The sequence below is a fragment of the Phaethon aethereus genome, assembly GCF_964289735.1.
Source record: "Phaethon aethereus genome assembly, chromosome: Z".
Lineage (NCBI taxonomy): Eukaryota > Metazoa > Chordata > Aves > Phaethontiformes > Phaethontidae > Phaethon > Phaethon aethereus.
The window spans coordinates 16,116,409-16,144,185 of NC_138577.1; the positions used below are offsets into that span (position 1 = coordinate 16,116,409).

The following is a 27,777-nucleotide window of genomic DNA, read 5'->3' on the forward strand; positions in this document are numbered from 1 at the left end:
TTAATCATTTGGTTTGTTCTGAAAAAAATGTGTAAAGGACCACCCTGTGTTACTGGGTTTGGGAGAGTCTTCATCATCTTTTGGGGGAAGCAGAAACTGTCGTGAATTAATGGAGCAAGGGCTCCCAAAAGATGCATTTTCATTGTTGCTTTCAACTGATCCAGGAGAGTCTGGAGTGTCCACGTTCCAGGCATTTGTGTTTGCTTGAGGTCTGTAACCTGCAGTTTTATCCAATTCTTCCTCTGCAGGTGAGCGACTCTCTATTTTCAGAGCACTGATAGGCAGCTGCATTTGTGGCTTATAGCCTGCTGTAGTCACTAAGTCTATTTCTGGCTCCTCCTCTGGTTTGATTTGAGGCTGATACATTGACTGGATGTCAATGTAAACCACCTGAGATGGCCCCACAGGTTCATCCATAGGGGGATTTGAGATCTCCTCTTCAATGATAGGGGGGCAGTAGGACACCACCACATGGTTCTCTGTTTCTGAGTCAGAGCCATCTTCAGGCACCGTGGTGTCTGCTGCTGGGGACATCATCTCTGTGTCTTCCATCTTGGGAGCTGCAGACCGTGTTTCCACCACTTCAACGCTATTGGGTGTGCAGGGGTTCATTTCCAGTGTTTTAAGCGTCTTATTCCCCTGAAGCAAGAAGAAGTAGAAGGGGAAGAGACTAAGAGAAAAGACCTGGAAATCCTGAAAGCAACAACTTGACCAAATTAAACCAGTATGCTGGCTTGTGGTTTGCACTTATTTTATATTATACTAATGGCAGTGGGATAAGTGGTTTAGTTCTCATTTTCTGGTTCATCATATACTCCTGTTAACGTTAAAAGTATTTTAGCCAACTTAAAGAGACTCCAGATCTTGCAGTAAGCGTTTGAGAACTCTCTCCCCAAATCTTGGCTTTGTATAACCAATTCCAGAAGGTTATTTAGATGTTACGCCCAGTTCCAGCTATATCTACCAGGAGGTTAGGGATACGGCATTTACACTTCTCCACACTTCCTACTTCTCCTAGCACTATGACAAGGACAGGTACATTACTCCTGTGTTGTTATCATGTACTGACACTTCTCCTTAGTGTGGGAGGAGAGAAATGCAGCAGTCCTTTCCTCGTTCAAACTCTGCAAGTAAATACATTAACAACAAGAAAGCTCTGGATAGCACCTGACAAACATTACTCAGTCATTTGTCCTCTGCCACAGAGTTTTTTCTATAACTGGAGCAGAAAGTTTGCAAAAGACTTCTTTAGTCACGATACCTTTAAGAAGTTTAAAATACTAGATTTAAAACAAGAGTTACCTCACAGATGTTCTTCTGAAACTGCAGTGCCTTACTGTTCTCAGGATTGGGGATCTCTGGATAAAACGTTTCTTTAATCCTTTAAAGAGGAAAGAACAAACTTAAACATTACCAAGACCTGAAACAGCATGAATACACAAAAGGAGTCAGGACATTTCCCTTTAATTCAGAATACTGAAGACATCTGGCACAAAGATTTAGTGTTACACTTTCGCTGAGCATTTAATGGAAAAAACAGCAAAGCTTTTTTTTTAATTTTTAAACTTGGGAACTTGATATGCCACTTTTATGAAAAGTTGAAGATGAAATGTCTACCTGAGTGTTTGTGGATGACTCACAAATTATAGTATGTCAATAGCTTATTTCCATGTGGGAACTATTTACAAACGGTGCTCACTGGGAGACAGGCTCCTGCAAACCTTTTTGCATTCCTCACTCTGAGCTCTCTCTCTCCCCTTCTACAACATGAGGTTGTAAAACCCAAAAATGGGGTTTTGCCACCCATTTTTAAACAAAGCCCATTGATGTTTTGTGGTGCTTGGAGAAAACAACGAGTAAATAAAATCACGGAAAACTCTAGCGCTGAAGCAAACACATCAGAACTGATTACAGGCATTTACCATTCCCTCTTTCGGTAGCAGAAGATGCTGGCCACCACTCCAAGCAGCACAACCACTGCCACAGGGATGAGAATTGCAATTATTAATCCTACAGCTGGGAGGTGAAAAAAGAAAAGACAGTAAATATATACCCAAAGTTACCAGCCAGTTTTATGCCTTTTCTAACATTCTTACAGGTTAGAGACTATTTCATCAAACTCATCTAACAGTGGTCTACCAACAGTGACAGCGAAGGGTACATACACCATACACTTCCCCATTGTCAGAAGGGCAAAAGTCCATCCATTAACAGAGCTGATTCAGTGATAACTACAGGAATCAGCAGATACTTCTCTCAGATTGCTTAATTGCGAAAGGCTTCATGTGCAACACAAGACCGATTGCTGCTGTAATTTCTATTCTCAGTAAGCACTGGAATTCCACTTTCAGGTTACTGGAGCTGGCCAAATCTGTGGTAATGGCTCTTCTAGGCCAACAACTCATTGCACAAACTGCACTGCCTTTTATATGGTTTACAATGCTTCTAATCCCCAGGGTTTAGCTCCGATACACCACCACTGCCTTCTTCCATTGATGTTAAGTGCCTCAAGTTTGATTTTTCGTGTATTTTAGTTGCACCCCAGTGTTTAGTCTTTCATATGAAGTACTTCCCCCCCCACCATTCCCTAAAGTCAATCTCTTTTTTTCTAACTGCCTTTCTGGGCTTGTTTCTGTCAGGGGATCGATAAAACTGAATTCAAAGCAGAGGCGCATCTGTTTATAATTCTGAAACTGGGAAATATTTTCACAATGTCTTTCTTCCCACCATGTATTAGCAGATACTCATGATGGGAAACTTGACAAAAACAACTAGCTGCTTGAGAAGACTAAGTTCAGAATCCACCATATTTAGTGGTAGTTTAGAAGTTATTTTTCTTGCATAAATTACCATGAACTACAAGGTAGCTGTTACAGGAAAGGATCTCCTCACCCTGAATTTTGTATTGAAAAATAACCAACTAAGTAAATTAACAATTAGGCAGTAGGCCCAAACTACCTAAGGAGACCAGAAAAAAAACCCCAACAAAATAAGCTCAGCTTTATACACATCGTACAGCCCCTATGCGGAAGACTATTAATGAACAGGGATATTCAACTTACAGTCCTCCTTCGTCACCACATAGAGGCTGTTTGGGGGGCTCAACCCACCAGCAGTGTAGGCTTGTAGGTCCAGTTGGTAACTTGTTTTGCCTTGAAGATCAAGTATTTTCAAAGACTTCTTTGTTAAGTCAGTGATATTCTTAACTTTAAGTTCTGGGTTCCCTGTTTGTTTGGAAGCAGTAAGAAAAACATAACCTTGTAAGAAAGGATTCACAAAGACAACCTCAGCTTTAGCAAGACTTTCTTGAAGTCACCATATGAAACCTGAACAATAGTCTGTGTAAAGGAAAACCGAAATGAAGAGTCCTAGCAATGCTGCTTGCTCACATGGCACCAGACAGCACAGGAGTGTGTTGGTGCTGCAGATTTGCTTCAGTTTCTTACACTCCTACTTGTCCTCTTATGTTAATGTGTGTCAGGCTTCAGTTCTGTACACAGATGTCTTTAGAAGATGGGTACTGGAAGAATATACCCAATTAAATATAGCCACGTAACCTCGCCCGTGTCTCATCTACCCGGGGTATCTGTACACAGGGCAGTGTGTCACATTGCCACTTAGTCACTGCATAGCCTTGTGGCCTCAGTGAGCCAGGGTTTTCTCTGACTTTTGCCTTACATTAAAAAACAACTGTGCTGACTGCACAAGGAGCTGATTATTTCAAATGCCTTTGTCACATATCAGGGGCCAGTTACGCCAGTGAGTAATGCAACTGAATTATGATAAAAGCATCTTTTTTTAAAGTGAAATTAAATTATTTAAAAGAAAAAAAAAAAGATTAAGCAAGGAACTTGCAATCTAGATTTCATTTACCTGATTCCGAAAGCCTAGGCTTTAAAGCATCTTTTTCACCTTTTGCAAAGGAAAGCCGATATCCCTCTAAAAACCCCTGACAGTCTTCAATAGGAATGTCGTCCCACTTTACCAATATAGAATCTGAAGAAGTTTCTTCTACAGTAAAATTTGGTGCACGTTTTGGAGCTGTAGGGAGAATTAGGAAGCAGAAAGCTTGTAAGAAACCATGCTATCATTAAATTCTGAAACCATGTAAGTGTTTCATCAGTTTTATTTCAGGGCTAGCGTTTTCAACTTTTTGCTGGATGCTTTTCCCTCACTGTCAGGAACACGTGAAAAGACTTAGCAGGTGATACTACAAAGATATGAGTATGTTGGTCTCATTGTTATTAATTACTGTAGTATTATCTACAAACAGAAGCTGAAGAAAAATCTCTCCTTGGGCAGCCTTCTTACAAACCCATACATGTAAACACCATTCTTCCTGCAACAAACCCTGAAAGATTGCACAAACATCCAGAGCACGCAAATTACTTAGCTTTTAAAGGCTTTAACTCTGTGACTTCATAGCCTGTCTTCAAATTAAACAAACTCCACATTCCTATCAAGGAAATCTATCTAAGCTTAAAAGAACTACTCATAGCAGGCATCACAAGTCCTTATTCTAATACTTGAAAGTATTACAGCAGATACTGTGTAAAGTCATGCACATCCAGACTTAGTCTGACAGTTGGCATTGATCTACCAGTGTTGAACTAATGTTTAAGAATGCATCTACTTCTGTCTTGATCATTATCTGTCCAAAGGCAAATTTGAAGTTTTAGAATGAATCTACGCTCTTGTGCGATGTGAATACATTTCTCAGTTCCTAATAAGTTTCTTCTGCATGTTCAATGCATTTTAGTCGCCCAAAGTCTTTATCCTTTTACCTTGAAAGCTTCCAATCTGTTGAGAACACCTATGGAAAAACCTTCTGGGAAACTGTTCAGGATTTTCACAGAGATACAAATGACTGAAAGTTGAGTTTCTGGTAAAATTGCCTTAACCTCACCTTCAACCTTAGCAATGAAATAAACAATGGCATTTCCAAGGGCTCAAGATTATGTCAGCAGCTCAATTTTCCAAGCGAACTATTTTGGATGAAAACACATTAAACTTCAAAGCGAAATGGGTGCCGAAGTTACAACAGAGCTGTGATGTTAAAGGGTAAAGCCACATTCAGATTTTCAGATTCCTGGAAACAGAAAGCATTCAGACACTACTGCATCTCCAGGCAAGCAAAGAGCCCTAGATCAAATCGCAGTTACCTAAACGGGGTTTGGGGGGAATACAAGTGCAATTCTCACAATGGCTTGTCCTCTAGAATCTAGTTCTAGTCTCAGAAGTGCTTTTAAAACACAAACGTTGTGGACGCTTTTTATATTTGCTGAGCTGCACTAAATGTGCTCAGAAGTCTACTTTGAGCTGACAAATCAAAAAAAGTTGCCTCTTCTCCTGCAGAAGTAACCCCATGCCTGTGGTTCAGATTATGCCTGTGCCTTCAACTCTGACAACCACTGTCTTCACAGCAAACTTCTGTGACACCTTGTGCCATCACACAAGCTGGAGAATACAGGGTTATTGCATGCTGGCAACTGGAACTGGCTGGAGAAATGTATTACCATTATATACAGAGAACGAGCAGAAGTCAGTAGTACTGTATGGGGATTCTGGTCCCAATCTTCTGCCAACACTGAGATAAAAATAGACACAGTCTAAATTCACTTTGTAAAGATCCTGAACAATAAAGTACACTTACGCAGCTCTTTCATATACCCAGTTATGTTTTTCAATAACTGATATCCACTGGATTTGCAGCCATATAGTGAAAAGTTGTATCTCACGCCAGGTCTAAACAGAGCTGCAAGAGAAAACTCCTGTAAGAATATTTCACTTATGAAGAGTCATGCTTTTACCTTTCACATGATGCAGAGTTCTACAAATACATAACAAAGAATTACAAAGTCTTAGACCACAGTGTTAGGTATAAACACTATACTTACTTATAATTCCTATAAAAACTATGCCATCAGATGTAGTTTAGAAGCAGTAAGCAAATCTAGCTCCCGGAGAAACTTTGGTTCTAAACAAATAGGATTCAAAACAAGCTACTCAAATTGCATAAATTGCTCTTTCCATGGGGAAACACAAACTGAAGTTACCAGAAACAATCCTCTTCCCTTCCTCCCACAGCAGCCGTGTAGATCCTGCCTCCTCCTCAGAAATACAAATGCATTTTGAAATACCCAGGCTTATTACAGCAACGGGACAAAAGAAATTCAAGGAACTCTCAAAAGTGATAGCGAAGCACTTTAGCAATGAACTCCAGGCCTGAACTGACTCTCCAAAACACAGACAGTAATCAAATTTCCGCTTCACATGTCTTTGGTAGAGTCGTAAGTGCTTGATACTGCAATGTGTAAATCATTTACCACTTCCTGGTATTTCCTCAACTCAGGGGTGTACACTACTTTCAAGATTTTGTCTAAACAAGATGGCAGTGTGAAACTCTACAGAAGTCAAGTGGGTTTTGCAAGAGTCCAGGTCCAGCCTGACAGATCCTCCTGGCAGGACTAGGCACAGAGGTGGATTTGCCAGCTTGAGCAGCATGGTAACTCCCACAACATGCTGCAAGAAGCATCCCAGGAAAGCACTCAAGAGTGGAGCAGTGCCTTGTAGGGCAGGCACGGTATTGTCTGCTTAGAAAAAGCAAGCACAAACGAAAACAACATGGACACAGTGTTGTAATTACAGGCAGGAAAACACACTGCCGCCCCTCCCAGGTCCCACTCCCCCCCAACTTTCCTATGTGCACAGCACCAAATTGTTTTCTCTAATGGACACTTCAAACTCTTCTAAAAAGAAAATAATCTATACCCTTTTGGACAGCAGAGAAAAATCATACATCTTTCTTGGATCCTCTCTTTCCTCTCTGCTCCTACTAGTCCCACCACAGCTGAGTTTCATTTCCCTGATCTGCCCACCAGCATCTAGAGACCTGGAATGTGCCCTGTTCCAGGAAATTTCAATTGCTGACAGCAAGCCAACACATGGAGGTCACACTTAAAAAAATCTGCCTCATGTAAAAACAACGAATTAGTCTTCCCCCCATCCTGAGCAGCACTGTTTACGTTTAGAATACAAATAAAACCCCAAACCCTAGATTAACCATTATGCATTAGGCTGAGTTATGAAGTTTTTTTGTGTAGCTAGAAGAGGTAATTTCAAAACAGTTGATAAACATAGGATGATAACAGTTAAGTCAAGACTGATACTTGGATTTGGCAAAGCCGTCTAAGAAATTAAAATAAACACAGTACCAAGAACTGGTTCATTCATTTACACAACCACACAGCAATGCAGCAATTTTCAACCTATAGCATTTGTGCTGTTCTCATTCCAGTCGCTGCTCAGGCTCTCAACCAGAAAGATTCACAAAAAATGATTTCTGACTTACCAGACTTTATCACTGCATCTGTTGTATTTGAAGGAAATTTCTGCCAGTCCACACTACAGGGTTCAGACCCAGATGAATGACACCATTTTACTATGTAGCCACAGGTCATGTTGGGGTAAGAATTCCAAGAAATATAAATTCCATTCCCCATTGCCACAGCCCGATCTGTTTTGACATTGTCTGCAACAAAGATGACACAAAAATCCATCAGAAAGCAGACACTTATCTGTAGTCCAAGCTGAAAGAAAGCCTTCCAGCTACAGCACAAGGGTTTTATAAACTGCAGTCATTCCTAAGAGTGAGTGCCACACTCCTGGTACTGTGAAATTTGAAGCAATGCATTCAGCTATGCTTTCTAAAGTGGGGGAAATCAGACCTAGCCTGCAGCAAATCCCTCAGCCAGCCTTAAGTATGATGACAAGAAGTGTTGCAGCTCAGGGCTGGCTTAAAAAGCAGTTTTTCAAGGTAAGGATTTACAGCATATGTCAGGTTCAAATCTGACTTGACACCAATTTGGCAGGAGCCTCCAGCTATAAATTCCTGCTGTCATTTCATCAGTTTGTGTTTCTTTGAAAGTGTCTTGCTGTCCCTCGCCCAGCCACAGACAACCATTTTTCATCAAGACTCAACAGCAAAAGTCAAGCCCCTGCTAAACTTTATGGAGGCTCCAGGCTACCAAGGGTAAATGAAAGAAAAAGAAAAAAAAAAAGCTTTTCCTTTAGTGTATTTTTCTTGTTTCTGATTATCAAAGGTTTAGCTGCCCTTGAAGTGATCAGATCTGGGAATGACTTCTGATTCCTGCAGATTCACTCCACAGCTGTCCATCAGATGGGACCCCGCCGAGCTAAGGGATGTTTTCCAAAGGCCACCACAACAGCTGTGGCCCCACGACAGATCTGCAAAAACAATCTCAGGGTTTCAGTTTTTCCTTTTTCAGTGTTCTCATTTATGCTCCCTATTGAGTCTATTATTTCATGTTATTAAAGCCATAAACTATGGAAGGCTGAAGGGCAAGGGCAGTTTTTAAGAAGCAGTGCTGTGAAAACTTTACTCTCACAGACATGCTGTGAATGTCGAAGGACTGTCTATTTCTAAATAATCTATTTCTAAATAAGCTAAGTGTACAATCCTGTTCTAGCTTGCTCGTGGCAAGAAAAGCACACGATTAAAAAAAGACAAGTCAACTCCAGAAGTCTTTCAATACTTTTCCCTAACAACCTGCTATGCATCCAGTGAAACTACACTTCTGTGATGCTGGAAGACAGCATATTTCTAATTAGACTGTTTTAATTTTCCTATTTACAGGAAAGACTTTTTACTGACAGTGAGCGCATACTCTCTAAAAAAAAAATGCTTAAATACACCACACTCAGTTTTCTTTCCTGAGCCAGATTCACCCAGGGCAGTGCTGCTCATTTTGGTGTATTTATAGCTGCAACCTAGACTAGTAGAAATAGCTACTAGCACTACAGTACCGCTGTGGTAAGGGAGCCTGTAACGGACAGATTATACGCCCCAACTCTCCGCAGAGCACTTTTCAGAGACAGTGACAAATTAATTAAGACAGAGTACCCTTTGTTTGTTTTTTCAGTTTTCACAAAAAGTCAGCAGATCTCAAGCTTCAGAGCCACTGCTCTCTTACGGACATTAAAAGCACTTACAGACTGTACACAGGAAGCAGCCAGAAAAGATGTTTGGGCAGAAATGTCATCCAGTTCAGTGAATGAGTCATCTTTCATGACTCCAGTCGGTGACTCAGATAATTCCTACACCAACCTGGGAGCAAACCTTCAACGAATGCAAGTGGGGTAACACCAAAGGGATCCTCAGACATCCGAGAGACAGCTATAAATGAACACAAAGCTCCAGCTGCCATCAGCTGTCCCAAAAACCTACTACAGAGACCTCCCCGACTCCCAGAGTCTCGTTCTTTCACTGCTGCAGGAGAGCTACAAAAGCCGTTTCATTCATTCAGCCGTCCCATGCCACTGCTTTTCCCTCCAAGCAGCAGACTAAGAACATACTTTTAGGTATTCGTGTTTTGGAGAAGCACAAGAAACATGAAGAGCAGCGGTGTTTCTTCACACAGAAACAAACTCGTATTTCTCTTGCTGCGAGTGTCAGTCAAAGCATGTTTCTTCCTGCAAGACGGGGCACTCTCTTACCAGAACCTGAGCTGCAAGGCGGGCAACGGCCATACCTGTTCCGGGGGTGGGGAGGGGAAGCAGCACCATACCCGTGCCCGGCAGGCAAGCAGAGGGGCCTCGCGGTGCTCCCTGCAGAGCCTCGGGCAGACCTGGAGCTGAACCTTTGGGTTTGGGGAGATGACGCGCTTCCCGGTGCGCAGGGAAGCACGGACTCTCAACAGCCACATGCAATATTATTTCCGCCCCAAGCTCAGTGCTAGGAGCAGAAAATCATCATCTGGCTCAGCTATTTCCCTTGACAAAAAACCACAGCAAGGGTGGCAGTGTTTTAATTGGGAAGCGAAAGCCTACCTCCCTTTCAAACCCCAGCTCCTAGCACAAGGGTGCCAACATTTTACCAGCCAGCCCATTTAATATTCTCCTGCAGAGCTCACAGGCATCGAACTGACCGTTTTCTCCTTAAAAAGCCACATAACACCCCCAAAGCTTTATTCTGATTCTCTTTAGCATGTAACACTTTTTGGCGTCTCAACAAGAACACACAGAAATAAACTGAGCTCCCTAAACATCAGAGATTGACACCAATGCTTTGAAGCCTCATCCTTGTTATTCCTGGGAGGTCTCCAGAAAGGTGCAAAACTGCAGCAACTGCACGCTATCACGCTCGTTTTATGCAAAGAGCACAATTAATTGGTGAGATGCTACCCTAAAGGCAAAGCATCAACTTTTTTTCTTCCCCAGCCAGTAGATTTGGGTGGGGAAATAAACCAGAAACCAAACACAAACAAACAAAGCAAGTAGCATCTTATTTTTCCACTGAACAAACTTGCCCAGGTATTCCCCAAGTTTTGAAGGTGTTTAGCTGTCTGCTGGGAGCACTCACCACTTGGAAGCTCCACACTCGTTATCCTTGAAGGAGGAGATGAGCCTGCGCGGTTTTTGGCTACAACGGTAATTACACAGTCGTTTTTTCCAAGTTTTATCTCAGTACTGTTTGACGGTTCAGTGACTTCTTTATACTCCAGTGGTGTCTCTAGCAGGTAACAGGACACTTCATGAGACACTATTTTTCCATTGGCTTCAGAACGGGATAAAGGCTATGAACAGGCAAAGAATGCATTAAACCCAAAACGGAATAAACAAAAGACAACACAGGATAATATTAATATCCTGATCTAGTCTGATGACTGCATAGGACTACAAGGCAGAAAAAAACCCCAAACTTACTCAAGCGTGACTTTGAGAATCAACACATAAATTCGTTTTTAATTTTCATCTGGGCTGTATTAGAAATTTAATTCTCCGTGTGAAATGCTTCTCAATGCAATGTTTAAATTATAAAACTTTAATAATATTCTCATTTGGTGAAAAATATTTGTCTCAATTAATAGTTCTATAAAAAGTTAAGAAAAGCAGTCCAATTTATTGACTACAAACTTCACTCATTTATAAACGTGTAAGGAAGTAGTTTTTCATAGTTACATTACATAATATTTTAAAACTTTAAGCGTCCTGTTTACCTTCCAGAAGATTTTTAGACTTTTTCCAGAAGGACTTCTCTCTCTCCAGATATCTGGTCCTCTTGCAGGAGCTAAGGGAAAAAAAAAAAGAAAAAAAACTTTTTTTTTTCTCCCCAAGTTGCCCAGACAATTTACCATCTATCAAAAAGGTAGCTTTTTAGATGGTTTCGTAAGTTCAACATTTTGAACTTCAACTAATTAAACAAACTTACGAGCTTCCAGTGTTGTGTGCTCCTCTATCCTGCTCCAGTCACTCCACCTCCAGAAGTGGTCAGCAGCCGAACAGCGCACCCTGAACTGGTATTTGGTATACGGGTGCAGTGTGTTCAGCTGAGCTGTGTAAGTTGAGAATTTTCCACCAGGCATGGAGACATTGTGCTGTTAAAAATTTACAGAAATTGACATGTTACATATATAAGTTTTGCTCCTAGATTATGCTGAAAGTTAACCTGAAAAGGTGGTATTTTTCCCCAAGAATACCAACTGTGAAAAAAAGCTGAAGTCACATCCTACAAAGAAAATAATGCAAAAGAAAAATACTTCCTATGCAGTCATCCTAAACAAAGGAAAAATTTTCAGACATCTGCCAAATAAGAGTCAACTATACCACAGAAGTTGAAATATGACAGTAGGTAGCACCTTTGAGATGTAAAGCATGAAAAGGAGAGAGAACACTAACAAGCCTTCAATGGGATGAGCTCTGCACACAGCAGCAGGCTGCTGTTTCCCATCCGTCCCATCCACTCCTGCTCTCCCATATGCAGCAAATTCCGATCCCACGAGGCAGGGCAGGATTTCAGCTCTGGTATTCAGAGTGCGCACATGAAGCGGTGCGGACAAAGGCCTTTTTCCCCAAGATGCATACACAGAAACATAATAAAGACAGCAAGATGCTTATCATACAGTCTTCTTCCTAGCTGGTCCTTTTCTATTCAAAAGATGGTATCCAAGTCCTACCCAGGTATCCTGGTTTTGGCTGGAATAGAGTTAATTCTCCTCCTAGTAGCTGATAGGGCAGTATGAGAAGCTAAAAAGTCCTTGACTTACTGTAAACACTGCTTAGCAACAGCTAAAACATCAGTGTGTCATCAATATTATTCCCATCCCATATCCAAAACACAGCACTACACCAGCTACTAGGAAGACAATTAGCTCTATGCCAGCTGAAACCAGGACCGCAGGTGATCTCTGTTCACAGCTCTTATGACAGGACTAGTGTCTCCTATGCGACTCTAGGGAGTATTTCAGTTTCATGACTACTTAAAGAAAGTCTAAGCATGGGAATATTTTTCACTGAATCTAATTATAACACATGTGCATCACAGCTGCTGAAAACTGGACTTAAGTGATTTTAAGCTGCAACTAATTGTGCATTTCTAAAGCCAAATGACAACTTGAAAAATATAAAAAAAAGCCAACAATCTCTCATACGGATGGAAAAGCTTCTGAAAACATCCTCAAAATGCCATGTAAAACCCTATAACAATTTCACAGCTACTTTTTTTTTTATTACAGGGAACCCTTGGAGGTTTTTTATTAAGCAAGTAGAAAAAAACCTATCAAGGCTGTAAAAGCTTCTACCAACCTGTTTGCTGTTTTTCAAAATATCTGTAGCTTAGGGGTCTGATACAGGTGCAGTGAAACAAAGTCCTTTGTTGGCATAAGACCTTAACATCTCCCACTGCCCCAGGTGACTGAGCTGGTAGCAGAGTTCACAAGTGAGTGTGTGCCCCAGGCTTAAAGCAGCGTAACTGTGGCTAGACAGAACTGTGCAAACCTACTTTTTTAGCAGTTTAAGCTAACTGAGCTGGGGGCAGGTGACACTCGGGTGTTTGTTCCCTCTGCTGACTGCTCCAGAGGCAGTTGGGAGCAGAGAATCCAGCAATGGTCATCTGTCAGAGCTGTTACATACATCTAAAACCCAGATCCTTCTGTTGTTAGTTCCAAAGATATCTGTGATTTTCTTTGCAGTACCTAATCTCAGGGTTCTACTTGACCAACCTGATCTCCTTCTATGACCAGGTGATCCACCTAGTGGATGAGGGAAAGGCTGTGGATGTTGTCTACCTGGACTTTAGTAAAGCCTTTGACAGTATCTCCCACAGCATCCTCCTGGAGAAACTGGCGGCTCATGGCTTAGACAGGTTTACTCTTTGCTGGGTAAAGAACTGGCTGGGTGGCCGAGCCCAGAGACTCATGGTGAATGGCGTTAAATCCAGCTGGCGGCTGGTCACAAGTGGTGTTCCCCAGGGCTCGGTTCTGGGGCCGGTCTTGTTCAGTATCTTTACTGATGATCTGGATGAGGGGATTGAGTGCTCCCTCAGTAAGTTTGCAGATGACACCAAGTTGGGTGGGAGTGTTGATCTGCTGGAGGGTAGGAGGGCTCTGCAGAGGGATCTGGACAGGCTGGATTGATGGGCAGAGGTCACCTGTATGAGGTTTAAACAAGGCCAAGTGCAGGGTCCTGCACTTCGGCCATAACAACCCCATGCAACGCTACAGGCTTGGGGAGGAGTGGCTGAGAGCTGCCCGGCGGAAAAGGACCTGGAGGTGCTGGCTGACAGCCAGCTGACCATGAGCCAGCAGTGTGCCCAGGTGGCCAAGAAGGCCAAGAGCATCCTGGCCTGTATCAGAAATAGTGTGGCCAGCAGGAGTAGGGAAGTGATTGTGCCCCTGTACTCGGCACTGGTGAGGTCGCACCTTGAATCCTGTGTTCAGTGTTGGGCCCCTCACTACAAGAAGGACGTTGAGGTGCTGGAGCGTGTCCAGAGAAGGGCAACGAAGCTGGTGAGGGGTCTGGAGCACAAGTCTTATGAGGAGCGGCTGAGGGGACTGGGCTTGTTCAGTCTGGAGAAGAGGAGGCTGAGGGGAGACCTTATCGCTCTCTACAACTACCTGAAAGGGGGTTGTGGTGATGAGGGTGTTGGTCTCTTCTCCCAAGTTACTAGTGATAGGACGAGAGGAAATGTCCTCAAGTTGCACCAGGGGAGGTTTAGATTGGATATTAGGAAAAATGTCTTTACAGAGAGAGTGGTCAAATATTGGAACTGGCTGCCCAGGGAGGTGGTGGAGTCACCGACTCTCGAAGTGTTCAAAAAACATGGAGATGTGGTACTTTGAGACATGGTTTAGGGGGCATGGTGGCATTGGGTTAATGGTTGGACTTGATGATCTTGAAGGTCCTTTCCAACCTTAGTGATTCTGTGATACTTACTACATGTCATTATAGAGAAAATATAAAAGCTTAAGGCTTCCACTCTCATTAAGTGCTCTAAAAGTATTTAAAAAATACTGTAACAGACAATGCATTAACTACTACCCTTTTATTTTAGAAGCAATGTATATAATGATTATCTCCAGTCTTACATCACTTCAGCAGCTGGAAGCCTGAACTCTGGAAAATTTCAACACCAACCAGAAACACCATCTTCTCCCCAGTTGCAGAGGTCTTCACTGGGGAGAATCCTTCCCTGTCCTGTCTCTACACCACTGATGTACAAGCAGGTTTAACAGCTCCTTATTACAGCCACATGCATGTCAACTGCTGACAGCAAGCAAATGAACTGTTCTCCGGGTGGGGAGGAAGAAAAAAAAAAAGAAAATTCAACTGGACTGCAAGAGGCAATCTGAAACAACCACTGTGGAAGTCTGCAGGGCAGAAGCACATCCTGGAACAAGCGTGTTAATACAGTTTGTAGGAGGAAGGACATAAGCAAAAGAACTGTTACATAAAGGATCAGCATAAAGCACTATGCACCTTCTTTAAGTACTGAATAACATAGCAGGTAATTTGACTTTCCTCTAAATTGTTTAAAACCAACAGGGGAAAAAAAAAAAAAAAAAGAAAGAGCAGGCAACAACAGAGATCAGCAGAACTTTTTCTGATTTTAGTAGATAACTTCCAGTCATTACTATGTTAATCATTTAATAAGATGGTCAGAATGAAGCTCTTGGAGAGAAAAGAATTGAAATATGCTTAGTTCAGTGAAAAAGATAAACATTTGAGCTAAAAAGAAGTAAATCCATTAAAAGCAACACTTACCAGTTTTCGCTCAGAGTGATGACTGCTAATTTCAATTTGACACAGAAGCCTGATCTCAGCAAAGCTGCCGTTTATAAACCAACGCAGATGAATGCTTGTAGAGCTGTTCCCAGAAACAGTTAACTTTTCTGGAGTTTTTGGGTGAACTTAAAAAATAAAGAAATAAACCTCAGTTCTAAGAAAAAAACCATCCACTTTAGTTCAGAAAAATCTGATTTTAAAAGACCAAAGAAAATGAGCGGATAAATCAGTGATCCGATCAGCAACCAGGACAGCTGGTGCTGGGAAGGCACACGCAAGCACTCTCATTCCTGATGCTCTTCTCAGCTATCAAACATGGAAACAGATTTACTCTTTCCATGAGCGTAGGCATGTGTGATAAAGAGTTGGAGACAGAGAAAAGCATTCCCCCTTCTACTGACTTTATCAAAAAAGTGAAACATGGGACATTTCAGAGGACCACAGTGACAGATGAAAATCACGTAACTGTGTTCACCTTCTGGGAACTTTGTAAGTTAGAACCTAAAATCTGCAGACTATGACAGGGTAGGACTCCTGAATGACCTCTCCCTCCCCAAAACCCCTTTCTGGAATTTTCAAGAATATTCAGTACTACTATTCATAGCTATCAGAGAAAAAAGTATCTACTGTTGGAATTGGTCCAGTTACCCATAAGGAAATATGTACTCTATGTTGGGAATTAAGTGGACAGTGAGGGAAAGAAAGGAAACAAATAGGAAATAGCAGTTTTATCAACTGGGTGCAAAACAGCGCACTTTATAATTAACAGAAACAAATTATGTTTTTCTAGGACTTGCAAATTTACTCTGACAATTCTAATCTCAGGTTAGTTGAACTCGGACATGGACAAAAAAAATCCACACCATCTTCAATTTCAAATGCAGTTTTTCAGAGGGAAGGGCAGAATGCTATAACCATTGGGAACCCCTGAATCCTCAGCTGTGGCTGTGGAGGCAGATTGTAAAGAATGGGTAAGACAGCACTGGAAAGGTGGTTGTCTTCTCCCTCTCCTTATTTAAACTGAAGGTCTAATGAAACAAGTTATTTCTTCCTACAAACCATGACAGCAGATGATCATGGCTCTTGCCGACAGTAGGTAATACTCCAGCTATTATCTTTTAGTGCTACTTTTTTTTATGGTCCAAATCCTACTGTTGTAAACCTGCATTATATTTTGCCCTACAAGCAGACATTGAAATACAGGGTCACTCACAGTTCATAAAGTTACATCTAAATTTTAATTATTGATGTGTAATAGAATATGAAGTAAGACATAAACATAAAACATAATCTAATTATTAGATTACAAGTAGCATTTATCCACACAGCAGTGTATCCAATCTGGTAGTATTGCTGTGGAGAACTGATATCTCCCTGTGCACCTAATCGTTGCCTCAGGACATGTCCTATGCTATTTTCTTTTCGAGTTCAAATTATCGAATACAACAAAACACTCGTGACAATAAAGCAAAATAACGACAAGTGTACCAGGTCAGAGTTACTCAAACCCAAAACAAACAAATGATTAGCACACAGTAAACACATCTTTTTGCCTTTATAATTTTTAAGTCTTACCTCTTTGAGTTAAATCAACCAAAAGCGATGACTCTGTTTGCCCAACAGGATTAGAGACGCCTAATGTGAAATCGTAGGTTTTTTGATCAGCCAGTACTGGAAAGCCACAGACACGCTCTCTGTTCATTTCATTTACTTCACATGAAACATTTTTACTAGATATTCTACAAAGTATAAAGGGAGGAACAACTTAATTTTTGAATAAGATAATTTCTAGCAACATTCAGAAGTCTAGACTGAAAACACCGTGAAGAACGGTGGGTTCACTGATACATGGCTTACAGGATGCTTTGATTGCAGAGGCATATCTAACACCACAATGCAGGTTAAAGAGGCATCAGTCATGACTTGCCCTGTTCTCACGTGAAACTCTCCTCTTCCACTAGCATAACATTTTCATCCTCTCACTTCTCAAAAGCCTGGAAAACAGGTAGGTCCTGCAAAACTGCCTCACAAGTCACAACTAGGATTCCGATTTAAAGTATCTTTGTTGAGATCAGCATACATTTGCATTTAAAGAATGTTCTTAATTGCTTTCTGAACTAGGGAGATGTGACACCTATATGCGTCTTTCTATCAGCACTGCCAAATCTAAACTAAGGTTTGTTACCCGGGATATATCCACTAGTCCTAGCCGTTTTTAAATCAAAAGCAGAGGAGACAGTCTGGTAACAGCCAAGACCAGGGTTACATCTTTAGGGGTAAAATCTAAAGTGTGTATCTGTATGTATGTACATATAAAGAAGTTGTTTTAATCAAATCTGTGTAAACCTCTCATTCAGTAGCACAAGTTTAATTTCTTCCTTCCAGCATTTTTATGGTGTTCTAGCTGAGGTCTGAGCTCTATCCACACCATATTATCTATTTCAATAGCTCAGTCTGGGCTGAGAACAAGGGTGAGAATATTTAGCCTGAAATTCATCACATTCATCTCCTCACAGCTTTGGGATGAGCAAAACGAGTCTGAACTACATCCTCATTTATGAGCTGAGCATGGGCAGTCAAGCCACTGGAGCCCCTTTCCTTTGACTACATGCTCTGGTTCGTCCACCTCTTTGCATCCTACCCAATGACTTTTTAGCACTAGCATCCTGGACAACATCTGTGACTAACTCAATCCTCATGGCTTCTGACTTGCTTCAAAGCCACCATGAGACTCCATTTCCCATCAGTTTGTGTGACTCAGGCCTCTTTTGGCTTCTTTCCCTGACTGCTCCTTTGGCATTATGGGGAGAGCCTCCTTGCCATGGGAATTTTGTTAACTCCTCACTAACTTCTAATCACAGCACCCAAGGAATGCTATTTGCAAGAGCTATTCCAAAACAACAGTTCTTCACTTTGAAGGCCTCACATGGCCTACGATGTAGGACACCAGTCCTCACTTCTTTCAGTGGATGATGCCAGTGTTATTTCAATGTTTTCCAGGCAATATGCACTTTGCCTGCTCTGCGCTATATAGTTCTTAATGCTTGGAGGAGAATGGGTGTAGGCTTATTGCTATTTTCCCTAGTAACATTTGGGAAATGCCCCATGGCCTGTCTTACAATTGTTCCTCAGTGAGTTTCTGTCATCCTGCATAGCAGAAGCTCAGTAAATGTCTGATAGATGATCCAATGCAGGCTACATATAAAAAAATTAACACTTAGTGAATGACTCCCACTACCTCCCCATATTTTCATATTGGTCTTATCTACATGTTGGCCATGGCCTGACACACTAAGCACTTTATTTTCTCATGAGTTCATAATGGCATAAGTCTTTGGAAAAAGTCATCCTTAGTTTCCATTGCAATTCTGCAGAGCTAGACAAGGGTATTTCAAGTTTAGTTTAGTTTCAACTTCCACAAACTCTTGAAAAGTATTTTAGGTGCTAGACAATGGCGACTATCTCATTTAAGCAGGCATAGTGCAGTAAGTCACAGACAGCAAATGGATACTTCTTACTCTTTTTAGTGCTGAACCGTTTTACCTTTCAAATAAACTGTACTTTGTTCTTCGTTTTCCATATAGTCCACTGGGTCTTCCTGGTTTCCAGGTGCATTTTATTATCAGGAAGTTGGATGTTTCACAGCTGAGGTTTTCAGGAATATCAGGGGCATCTGTAGCATGAAAAGAAACCAAAACAGTTAGCTGATGTTTTGCCATCCTAGTGTGACAGTTGGGACGCTAGCTTCCTGAAAGTGTTACCATTTGTTTTTGCTGGGTCTAGATTGTGTGCCTCACAAATACATGGTAATAGTTATGCTCTAACCATATAAACAATAGGCTTTAAAAAAATCCCAATAAAGCAGATGGGTAATTATCAAGTCCATCTGACTAACACTTGACTCTAGGCTTCTAAGTGGGTGGATAATCTGGTAAATCACATGCAGATATGTTCACAAGCTCCAGGCTCTGACCTGGAAGTGTTTTACTGAAACTCTGCCAAGACTTCCAAAATTCTGAGCATCAGTTTAGCCACTGAGCAATGCAGGAATGCTGTCAGCTGTGCGTCACATTTTCTTACATGCCAGCCCCACCACTGCTTTGAAACCTCCAAGCAAGTCATGTCAAAAGAGATGTTGCCTTTCGCAGGAATTCCACACTGAATTTGAAAGTTAAAGTAAGCCCCAAATTGTTTGTCCTCTTCACTGTTGCTTTGGAAGTGCCCATCTTTTTCTTTTAAACCTTATTCTTTGCTCCCATACTAGAGCAGTATTGAGTGCCTTCCTGGAGAAGATGGGCAGTTCTCCCAATAGAGAGGGCAACCATGCCAACATGAGGCTAAGCGGAGCACTTTTTTCAAGTCTCATACACTTTTCTCCAAAAGATAGCACAATAATATCTACGTAGTGGCCCTAGAGAAGGGGGCACTAACACAAGAGGCAACAGTGTCAGGTTTATTTCAGATTATAAGTAGCAGGCCAAAAAGAACACTTATTTTGCCAGACCTAGGCTTAACCAAGATGGTGCACATATACATTTACTTCCTCTAACTTTTCTTCCCTAAATGTGTCTCATCAGCAAGAGTCTCCTTCACACTAAATAGGCAGGAAACAGACTTCACCACATTCCAGCTCTTCCCACTGTATGGGAAAAATCTTGTGGGATTATCACAGCCTTTGTTCACGAACCACTGACTTATCTACCTGGAAGATTCTTCCACAAAAGCAAATACTGCACAAATAATGTAAAAATGACATCTCACTGAGAAGTCATAAAAAGTTGGATTCTGTTTTGCATTTGCTACCACACATTTAATACACAAAGTCAATGACAGGAAGCACAGGCTGGAGTTGGGAACATACTTTCAAAGTTAGTCCAGTCTCTTCTCTCCTTTCTCTCAACCCCAAGAACCCTAAATTCAAAGGCAGGCATTTGTAACAGGGAACAAGATTCTAATGGGCAGCTATTGGAAGATGGTAAGTCTCAAAACCCCTGTGGGGAAAACACATAAAGCTCTGAAGTGACCAATTATGGGAATAGAAGGACTAAGTACTTTCAGTAGTTTCTTTAAGAGATACCTATATCTGGAAGAGATTTCTGGAGCTGGCATGGTTAGACAGAGAAGATACACAGTGATTCAGTATCTTTAAAGAAAATACTAAAAGAATGTTTAGATTTTCCAAGAAAAAGAAACTGACAGACGGATTCCTTTGCTGTAATTAGCTCCCAGGTAGCTACTGCCCTGGATGAGCATCTGTTGTTGTTGCAAGTCTTCACTGTTGTTACACCATCTTCATTTGACTGGTTGGCAAATTAATATTTTCACTTATAATTCTTGCTCTTACTCTCGCCTTGTCATGGACCAAACTAGAACAGACGTAAAACTAAAGCAATAAAGACTAAGGATGAATCTTCATAGAGCAATAAATTAAGTATTCCATATCATGAAGATAGTCTTAGAAAAAGAGATCAAGGAGAGAAGAACTGGGCTACGTTCTAAGAGAAGAGGGCTTACGTGGGTACCTACTCATCCTCTCAGCTTTGCTGTCTTCTCCATGGGCTGAAGCTTCCACAGGGAAATCAAACAAGTACAATCTCAGTTTATCCTCAGAAACCAAAGGCCATGGGGAAAAAAGCCACAATAGTACGTGTTTCCTACCAGAACCCTAAGAGTCTCACGAAGACTTTGATTTTCCTAGGGTTAGTAAAAATGATACGTACATCCTACAAACAAGACAGTTCCATCCATGTCGTCTTCAGACAGTATGCACACTACATTTGTCCCACTGGTATCTGAAGCACTGGCATTTAGCACTCTGATTGCACTGCTCCGCCTGCTCAGATGTATCATTGGGTATATTTCTGATCCATAAGTCATCCTTTGTATCTTCTGTCCTTCTTCATGGACACAACAAATTGTCACATCTGAACCTACTGCCACCACAGAGTCCTGAGGAAACACCCCACTTCCATTGGGCTCGGTATCTTTTCCTATCAGAGAAGGAAGAACAGAAAACAAAAACAAACAAACAACCTCACATGAACAACTTGCTATAAACATGGTGCTGATCAGCTAAAATGTGACTTAGGAGCACTCCAATGCATACATATCAATGCCTACTAGGTTTCATTAACTAATGTTTGCATTATTTCTCTCATCAAAACACCCCCAAAAGCAAAAGCCCATCACTGCCTAACGCTTTTCCTCTGATTTTGGCTTAGTTTTCATAGAGCAATCAAAGTCCATGTGGTGGCAAGGGAACAAACATACCAGGGACCTCTTCTACTGGGCTCCAGTCACTCCAGTCCTTGGGGCCAATAAACTGTGTTATATTAATATAACAACGAATCTTCACATAATGCGATGTACACTCCAAAGGCATATCTGATGTCCAGTTCCATGAAATAATGATGTCTTCATGAGTCAGTTTTGAATAGTAGGTTACCTACAAAGTTTTCCCCCAAAAAACAGAAACCAAGAGAGTTTATGAACCCCTGTTAGCAACAACCTACAATCTCCCAGGTATCAACAGAGTGGCAAATTAAGTGAAGTAAATCAGAAAATCCTGATGGATGGTTGGAATGTCCCACCTAATTTTCAGTTATGTTGTGAATATACTTGGACAAAAGCCTAAGATGCTGAACAGCCCACCAACAGGTAGACTGCCAGTCAGAAATACCAGAGGGCAGACATTTGAGGGAGAGCAGGAAGCTCGCCAAGCACTTCAAAAGGTATATATTGCATCCCAGTATCCTGGGCCTCTCCCAGGCAGGGAAATGTTCCAACTTTTCCAAAATGAAACTCTGCTAACATTACTCTTAGGCTGCACATTTTATTTTTCTCCATTCCTAACAATTATAGAACAGAGCTAGAAATAGGCTGAAATAACTGTGGTTGCAAAAAGAAAGCAAACTGAACATTCAAAGTTCACCAAGACTTGAGACACTGTTGCAGAAGTAAAGCAGAGATAAAGGTGTAAAAAATCTGCCAAATTCATAAGCAAATTCTAATAAAACTGTACTAGATTAAAAAAAAAAAAGAAGAAAGCTGTGACTGTCAATAAGTACTGACAGTATAGTAGCCAGTGTCCTCATAACTTTGAAACTTCATACCAGAAGTATGACTACACTCAGGTTCTGCAAAGCTCTACCATCTTCATTGTTGTCAGCTTTCTTCAAATGAAGTCCCAGAATACTACCAAGGGCAAAAATTGTATATATCTTTTTCGTAAAGGAAGTAAAGAACTTACTTGTGTGACTTTTTCCATTGCTTCTTTACGGAGTATCTGAATCTGCCAAAAGGCATCCAGTCCATATGGGAAGACTGATCCCTTATCACTCCACTTCAGATTTAATGTGGAAGTTGAAAAGTCAGGTGTTAAACTAAGAATGTGTGGAGTGAGAGGAACAAATGCTTGAAAAAGAAAGAGGGAAAAAAAGCCATATTCAAGTCATTAGTTAGCAACACCAGCCCTATAGGAGCTTAACAGCGACATCTCTCTGCTCTCAACTAACTAGTAGCCGTACAAACATGTAACTCAACCTCTGTAATTAGAAAAAGACAGCCTCTTGTCGTTACTTGAGCAAGAAAGTTCCCAGAAAAGCACAGGTGCTGATGAGTCACCAGGTAGCATTTTCTTCTAACATCTCAATATGCAGATGTGCGAGTAACTGATCATAAATATGACTCTTCGTAATGTTTAGTAAGGAAGATACCATGTCTTTCGCAACCTTCATTCAATGCCACAGAGATAAAGGAAACATCGCAACAGTCTTTGAAGTATACATGAGAACACACCTAGGGAGGATGATGGACAATCCCCCAAAGGAAGAAGCGGGTTTTGGAGACCAGCAGGGAAGAGAAGACTTGCAACAAATGCTAGAGTAGGGAGAAAGGAGACCAGAAGCACAGGGTGGAAGAAGCTCACATGAGGCTTTTAAGAGGATCATGGTGAATGTGATTTTAAGCTACAGGAAATATTAAAGGCATGACATGGTGATGGGGACAGGACAGGGAGATTAAACAGAAGCATCTCTTCTATGAATGGGACGTGGTAAAGCAAGAGGCTGAGAAGCAGGCAAGGGTTATGGCCGTTCAAGTGTTATGGCAGTTCATTGAGCCTGGTGCAGGATAAATTCACGTTTAAAATGTGTGATTTATCCAACTTCAGTCCTGGCCAAGGCTATGAGAGCATGCAAAGTGTTCAGTACAGTCAACACACTGCCCAGGATAACCTGTGATGAATCTGAGAGACCGATCCTGCCTGGAGTGAGCAAGATGCTGGAGAACCCAGTGTGTTGCCCACATATTTTTGAGTTGTGTTTTGTTCAAGTTCTTGAGCTGCCCTCAGCTGCAGAGAAAACTGAGCCATGTATAAGAAGTGCTACTAATTTTAGATTTTGACTACACTAAAGGAATAAGCAGGCAAACCAAAACTAAAGACTAAATTATGAGCAAGCATGGCAGATGGCATCAATGCCATCTTCAGTTAACAACTTTTTCCTTTGGAAGCAAGGAAGTGGGAAAAGGTCTAATTTTTCTATGACTCCAGCATGACACAGCCTATCGCCCATGCATAAATGTATTTGCTCAGTTTCGTATACATTTGAACAGAATGGGTAAGTTGGGCTCATATTTAGAAAAATATGATCCTGTCAAGAGTGACATATGATATAACTGCCCTTAAAATGTTGTGAAATTGCAGGAATTAATGACCTAATTCTGTAGCAGTTCAGCATTTAAAATGGGAGAACAGGCATTCTCCCTTTCCCAAGTCAAGCCCGAGCAAATGCACTTTATGCCCCATGCAGGTACTTCAGTATGTAGATTAGGAACTTGTTTACAAATCCTTTCTAATTTTCAATTAGGAAAAAAAAAAGGCAAAAAGTGATTAGCGGGATGTAACACTGTTGTACTTTGTTTTCCTCCTTACATTCTGCCCTTAATTTCTCTGCTATGATCATGATCTATGGATAACAGAGGGTTTCTTTCCCCTGAAAGGGGACTGAAAACAACCTGTTATGTATGGTAGATTCATATGGACTCAGCACATCAACATTTTACAATGCCAAAGAAAACTGCAAGCATAAACACTTCTGGAGCATTGTTAATGGTAGTATAAATGCCTTTTGTACCTATACACACATAAAACTTGATACTTACAGATGTCTGTCTTGTGAATTTCAAATTCTTTGGTAGCAAAAGCAGTTCCAGAAATGCTGTTTGTGGTTATTGTCACTGTGGTGGAGCTCTCTGGGACTGGAATCTCAACCCTTTTCTCCTCTGTTTTAAAACACACTGGAGGGGGGAGGTCACTGAAAAGACAGAGAGGATTAAGCAGGTATTTCAGCTGACAGGAAGCTAAGGCAAGTTCACAGAATCACTAAGGTTGGAAAGAACCTTCAGGATCATCAAGTCCAACCATTAATCCAGCGCCACCATGTCCCCTAAACCATGTCCCGAAGCGCCACATCCACACGTTTTTTGAACACTTCAGAGATGGTGACTCCACCACCTCCCTGGGCAGCCTGTTCCAATGCTTGACCACCCTCTCGGTGAAGAAATTTTTCGTAATATTCAATCTAAACCTCCCCTGGTGCAACTTGAGGCCATTTCCTCTCGTCCTATCGCTGGTTACTTGGGAGAAGAGACCAACACCCACCTCACCACAACCCTCTTTCAGGTAGTTGTAGAGAGTGATAAGGTCTCCCCTCAGCCTCCTCTTCTCCAGACTGAACAACCCCAGTTCCCTCAGCCGCTCCTCATAAGACTTGTTCTCCAGACCCCTCACCAGCTTCGTTGCCCTTCTTTGGACACGCTCCAGCACAAGTTAAGTCCTATTCCTAGGACACTTAGAAAACATAAATTCTCTGTAATATAATGGAGAGCTCCATATCAAGTCTGTGAAGGAGTAAGACTTGCATGGGCTTTGGTTAGTATCAGATTAAGAGGTATCCCTTGTGCACTAGTTGTATAATGCAGCTATCTAGCTGTTAAAAGAACACCTCAAAGTGAAAAACTGACTTTTTAATCAAAAGACACATTTCTGAAACCTACAGTCACCATGAATCAATATTTCAAAATAAGCAACATGAAATCCCCCCAAACCCATCAGTACCTTCCCCTCCCTTTCCTGACTCCCTTTCCCTCCATTTCTTCCCAAAATGATGCCATATGGGTGCAAAAAGCAGGTTCACCCATCTCAGAACAAGTATTTTAGCTCCCTTCTGCTGCTCAGCTCATAGGGAAAGAGCAGAGGGAAAGGGAGAGAACTGCTAAAATACCAGATGGAAAAACAGTCTGCGCATAACGTTTGTGCAGTGCTCAGCACAATGTGATCTGGCCTTTGGAGGTTGTAGATACATACAGGAAACAATAATGGATGGGTCAAGTCCCTTTGCTCGTTATCACTGATATGCAACCAGAAAGGCAAAAAGGTTGGAAAAATCCAGACCTTCCTCTTGGGGGAATGATGGGAGGAAGGAGAGCACAGAGAACAATGCCAGACTTCCTGCTGAGGGACTGTTACTCACTTACGAGCTGCAACAGGACCCTGGAGCTCCCATCGCCTGGAGTCAACAGCTTGGGTTAAACTTTTAAGAATCATGCAAGACCCTGGGCTAGTGAAGGCCAACTGCGACTTGAGTGCTCAGAAAGGCTATTCCTCTTCTGTACTGAGATATTATTAGAGGATGTTTGGGCAACTGAAAAACAAAATCTCTTTCCCTCAGGGAGGTCTGTACTAAACTCAGCCCTCAGCCTCTCTGCTCCAGGCACTCAAGCCTGTTCCGCTTTGCTAAGGAGAAACAGCAGCAGCTACATGACTGGTCCTGTTTAGAGGGCAATACCTCATGAACTCTACGCTCCTGGACTCCGGCCGCAGTGTCACATCTATGTGACACTTTTTTATATAGAATATGATAGCTGGCAATGCAGGAGGAATAACTAGACACAGAAAATGAAACATGTAGGTGGAAGAAGTGCAGCCAAGCCCTGGGACCCCAAGGACAAGTCTGGGCTGCCTGCAGAATTTACAGGAAGAAAAGACAGTACAAATATCTGGATTGGGGGCAGGATCAAGATGCAAAAAGGATTTGAACTCATCCCTAGCACATGATAAGTATTTGGCAGACCCATAGCATGGGGAATTGCACATGTAGTTCTCATTAGTGAAAAACACACAGAAGATCTGAAAATTTTGAGAAATGATAAAAGAACTTCACTCGCACTCACTTCGGAAAAGCTATTGTAATTGTGGAATAATTTTTATGTTTCCTCTAATACAATGCTCTCCAGGCAGCTTAAATTTTATAAAGGTTATAAGACAGACACCAAGAGATTTTTCATGTTTTTCCACATGTCAGTCTAAACACTTATGTCATATATTCTACCACTTTGGCCCTTAACATCAGGATTCGCTTCTTCCAAGTATCATTTCCTTTTGGACTGAACCTGGTATGAAGATGTCCCTCATGAAAACTCTGAGCAAGGGCTAGGCAGACACACAGAGAAGTCTGAGTAAACAAGAGCATCTTCCAGTCCTTTGAAGAGAGCAAGCAGGAGATTTTGGCAGGCAGGAGCATTGTTAGCATGAAACAAGACTTTGCCAGAAACCCCACCACTGCCTGTGTTAGTGCCTGTAGGGATCACCACCCAAGGAAAACTGATGGGGAGATGCTGGGAAAAAACAGCATCACAAATTCCATGGGCAGTGACTGAGGAATAACTAGACTTCCATCCCAGGTTGGTAGTTTTCAACCAGGTATACAGGGGACTTACTTGGTAGTGTAGCAAAAGTCAGTTTGTCCATGTCTTCCTTTAGAGGGGACATCCCAAGTACAGATCATTTTACGTAAATCGTGCGTTACGCATTTTAAATTCTGGGGGTCCCCAAGAGAACCTGAAATCATGTAAGAAACACAGTCACAAACTGCAGGTCAAAAATGACCAACTAAAACAACTGCTATTGTTCACCTCTATAACCACTTTTTTTTACATTTTTATTGCATGCATGTCTAGCCAGTATTTTAAAACTGTTGAATGACTTGTGTGCCTGATTACAGACAGCCACAGACTGCCAGATTTCTACAAGTACCCAAAGTATGGGTTTATACTTGTGTGCAATGACACAGGCAGCCGTTTCTTTCTATAACACCCATTCTTAGCCTAGCCTAATAAGCAGGCTTTGGGCCAATGGCAAAACCGCAAGCTTTGATGATAAGCTTAATGAGTATTTTGCTCTCCTCCGTTGTCCCACATGGAGGGCAATTAATGACAGAAGGGCAATTAATAATAATGTGTGAAATTGTTGCAGACAGCGGACATATGCAGCAAGAAGGTCTCAATGTGGACATTTACACCAACTGCATATGCAGACTACCACAGTTGCATTATGATGAATTTGACATCCAATTTTGCACTGGTTTACAGGATGCCACTGACTACTGGAAAGCAGAGCCCAGGCCTGGTAGTACCTCCACCCCTAGGACGGTGTGGGACCACAGTGGTGATGGTTTTTGAACATTCGTATAACAGGAAAGCAACATTATTACATGGTGTCCGTACAGCCGCTACAAAGAAAAAGTAATTAGTGAATTACATTGCAGTAAACTTACCTGTCTCTTGGCTATATATTAAGCTCCTTAAACACAAAATAGCTAGTGTTAAAAGGAAACGGAGGCTTGAATTCTTCCACAT

The 27,777-nt window shown here is 41.6% G+C and overlaps 1 protein-coding gene across 1 annotated transcript; it reads right to left on the reverse strand.

Moving 5' to 3' along the window:
- On the reverse strand, window positions 1-27,777 carry LIFR (LIF receptor subunit alpha; the record flags this gene model as incomplete). The annotated part of the gene is made up of 19 exons (XM_082013528.1): window positions 1-639; window positions 1,303-1,381; window positions 1,923-2,016; window positions 3,063-3,224; window positions 3,874-4,041; window positions 5,654-5,755; window positions 7,352-7,531; window positions 10,382-10,595; window positions 11,019-11,089; window positions 11,231-11,396; window positions 15,061-15,206; window positions 16,657-16,820; window positions 18,625-18,754; window positions 20,802-21,071; window positions 21,352-21,526; window positions 22,331-22,494; window positions 24,244-24,395; window positions 26,860-26,980; window positions 27,696-27,777. 19 exons carry the CDS (start codon window positions 27,775-27,777, stop codon window positions 1-3), a joined length of 3,279 nt encoding a protein of 1,092 aa, XP_081869654.1.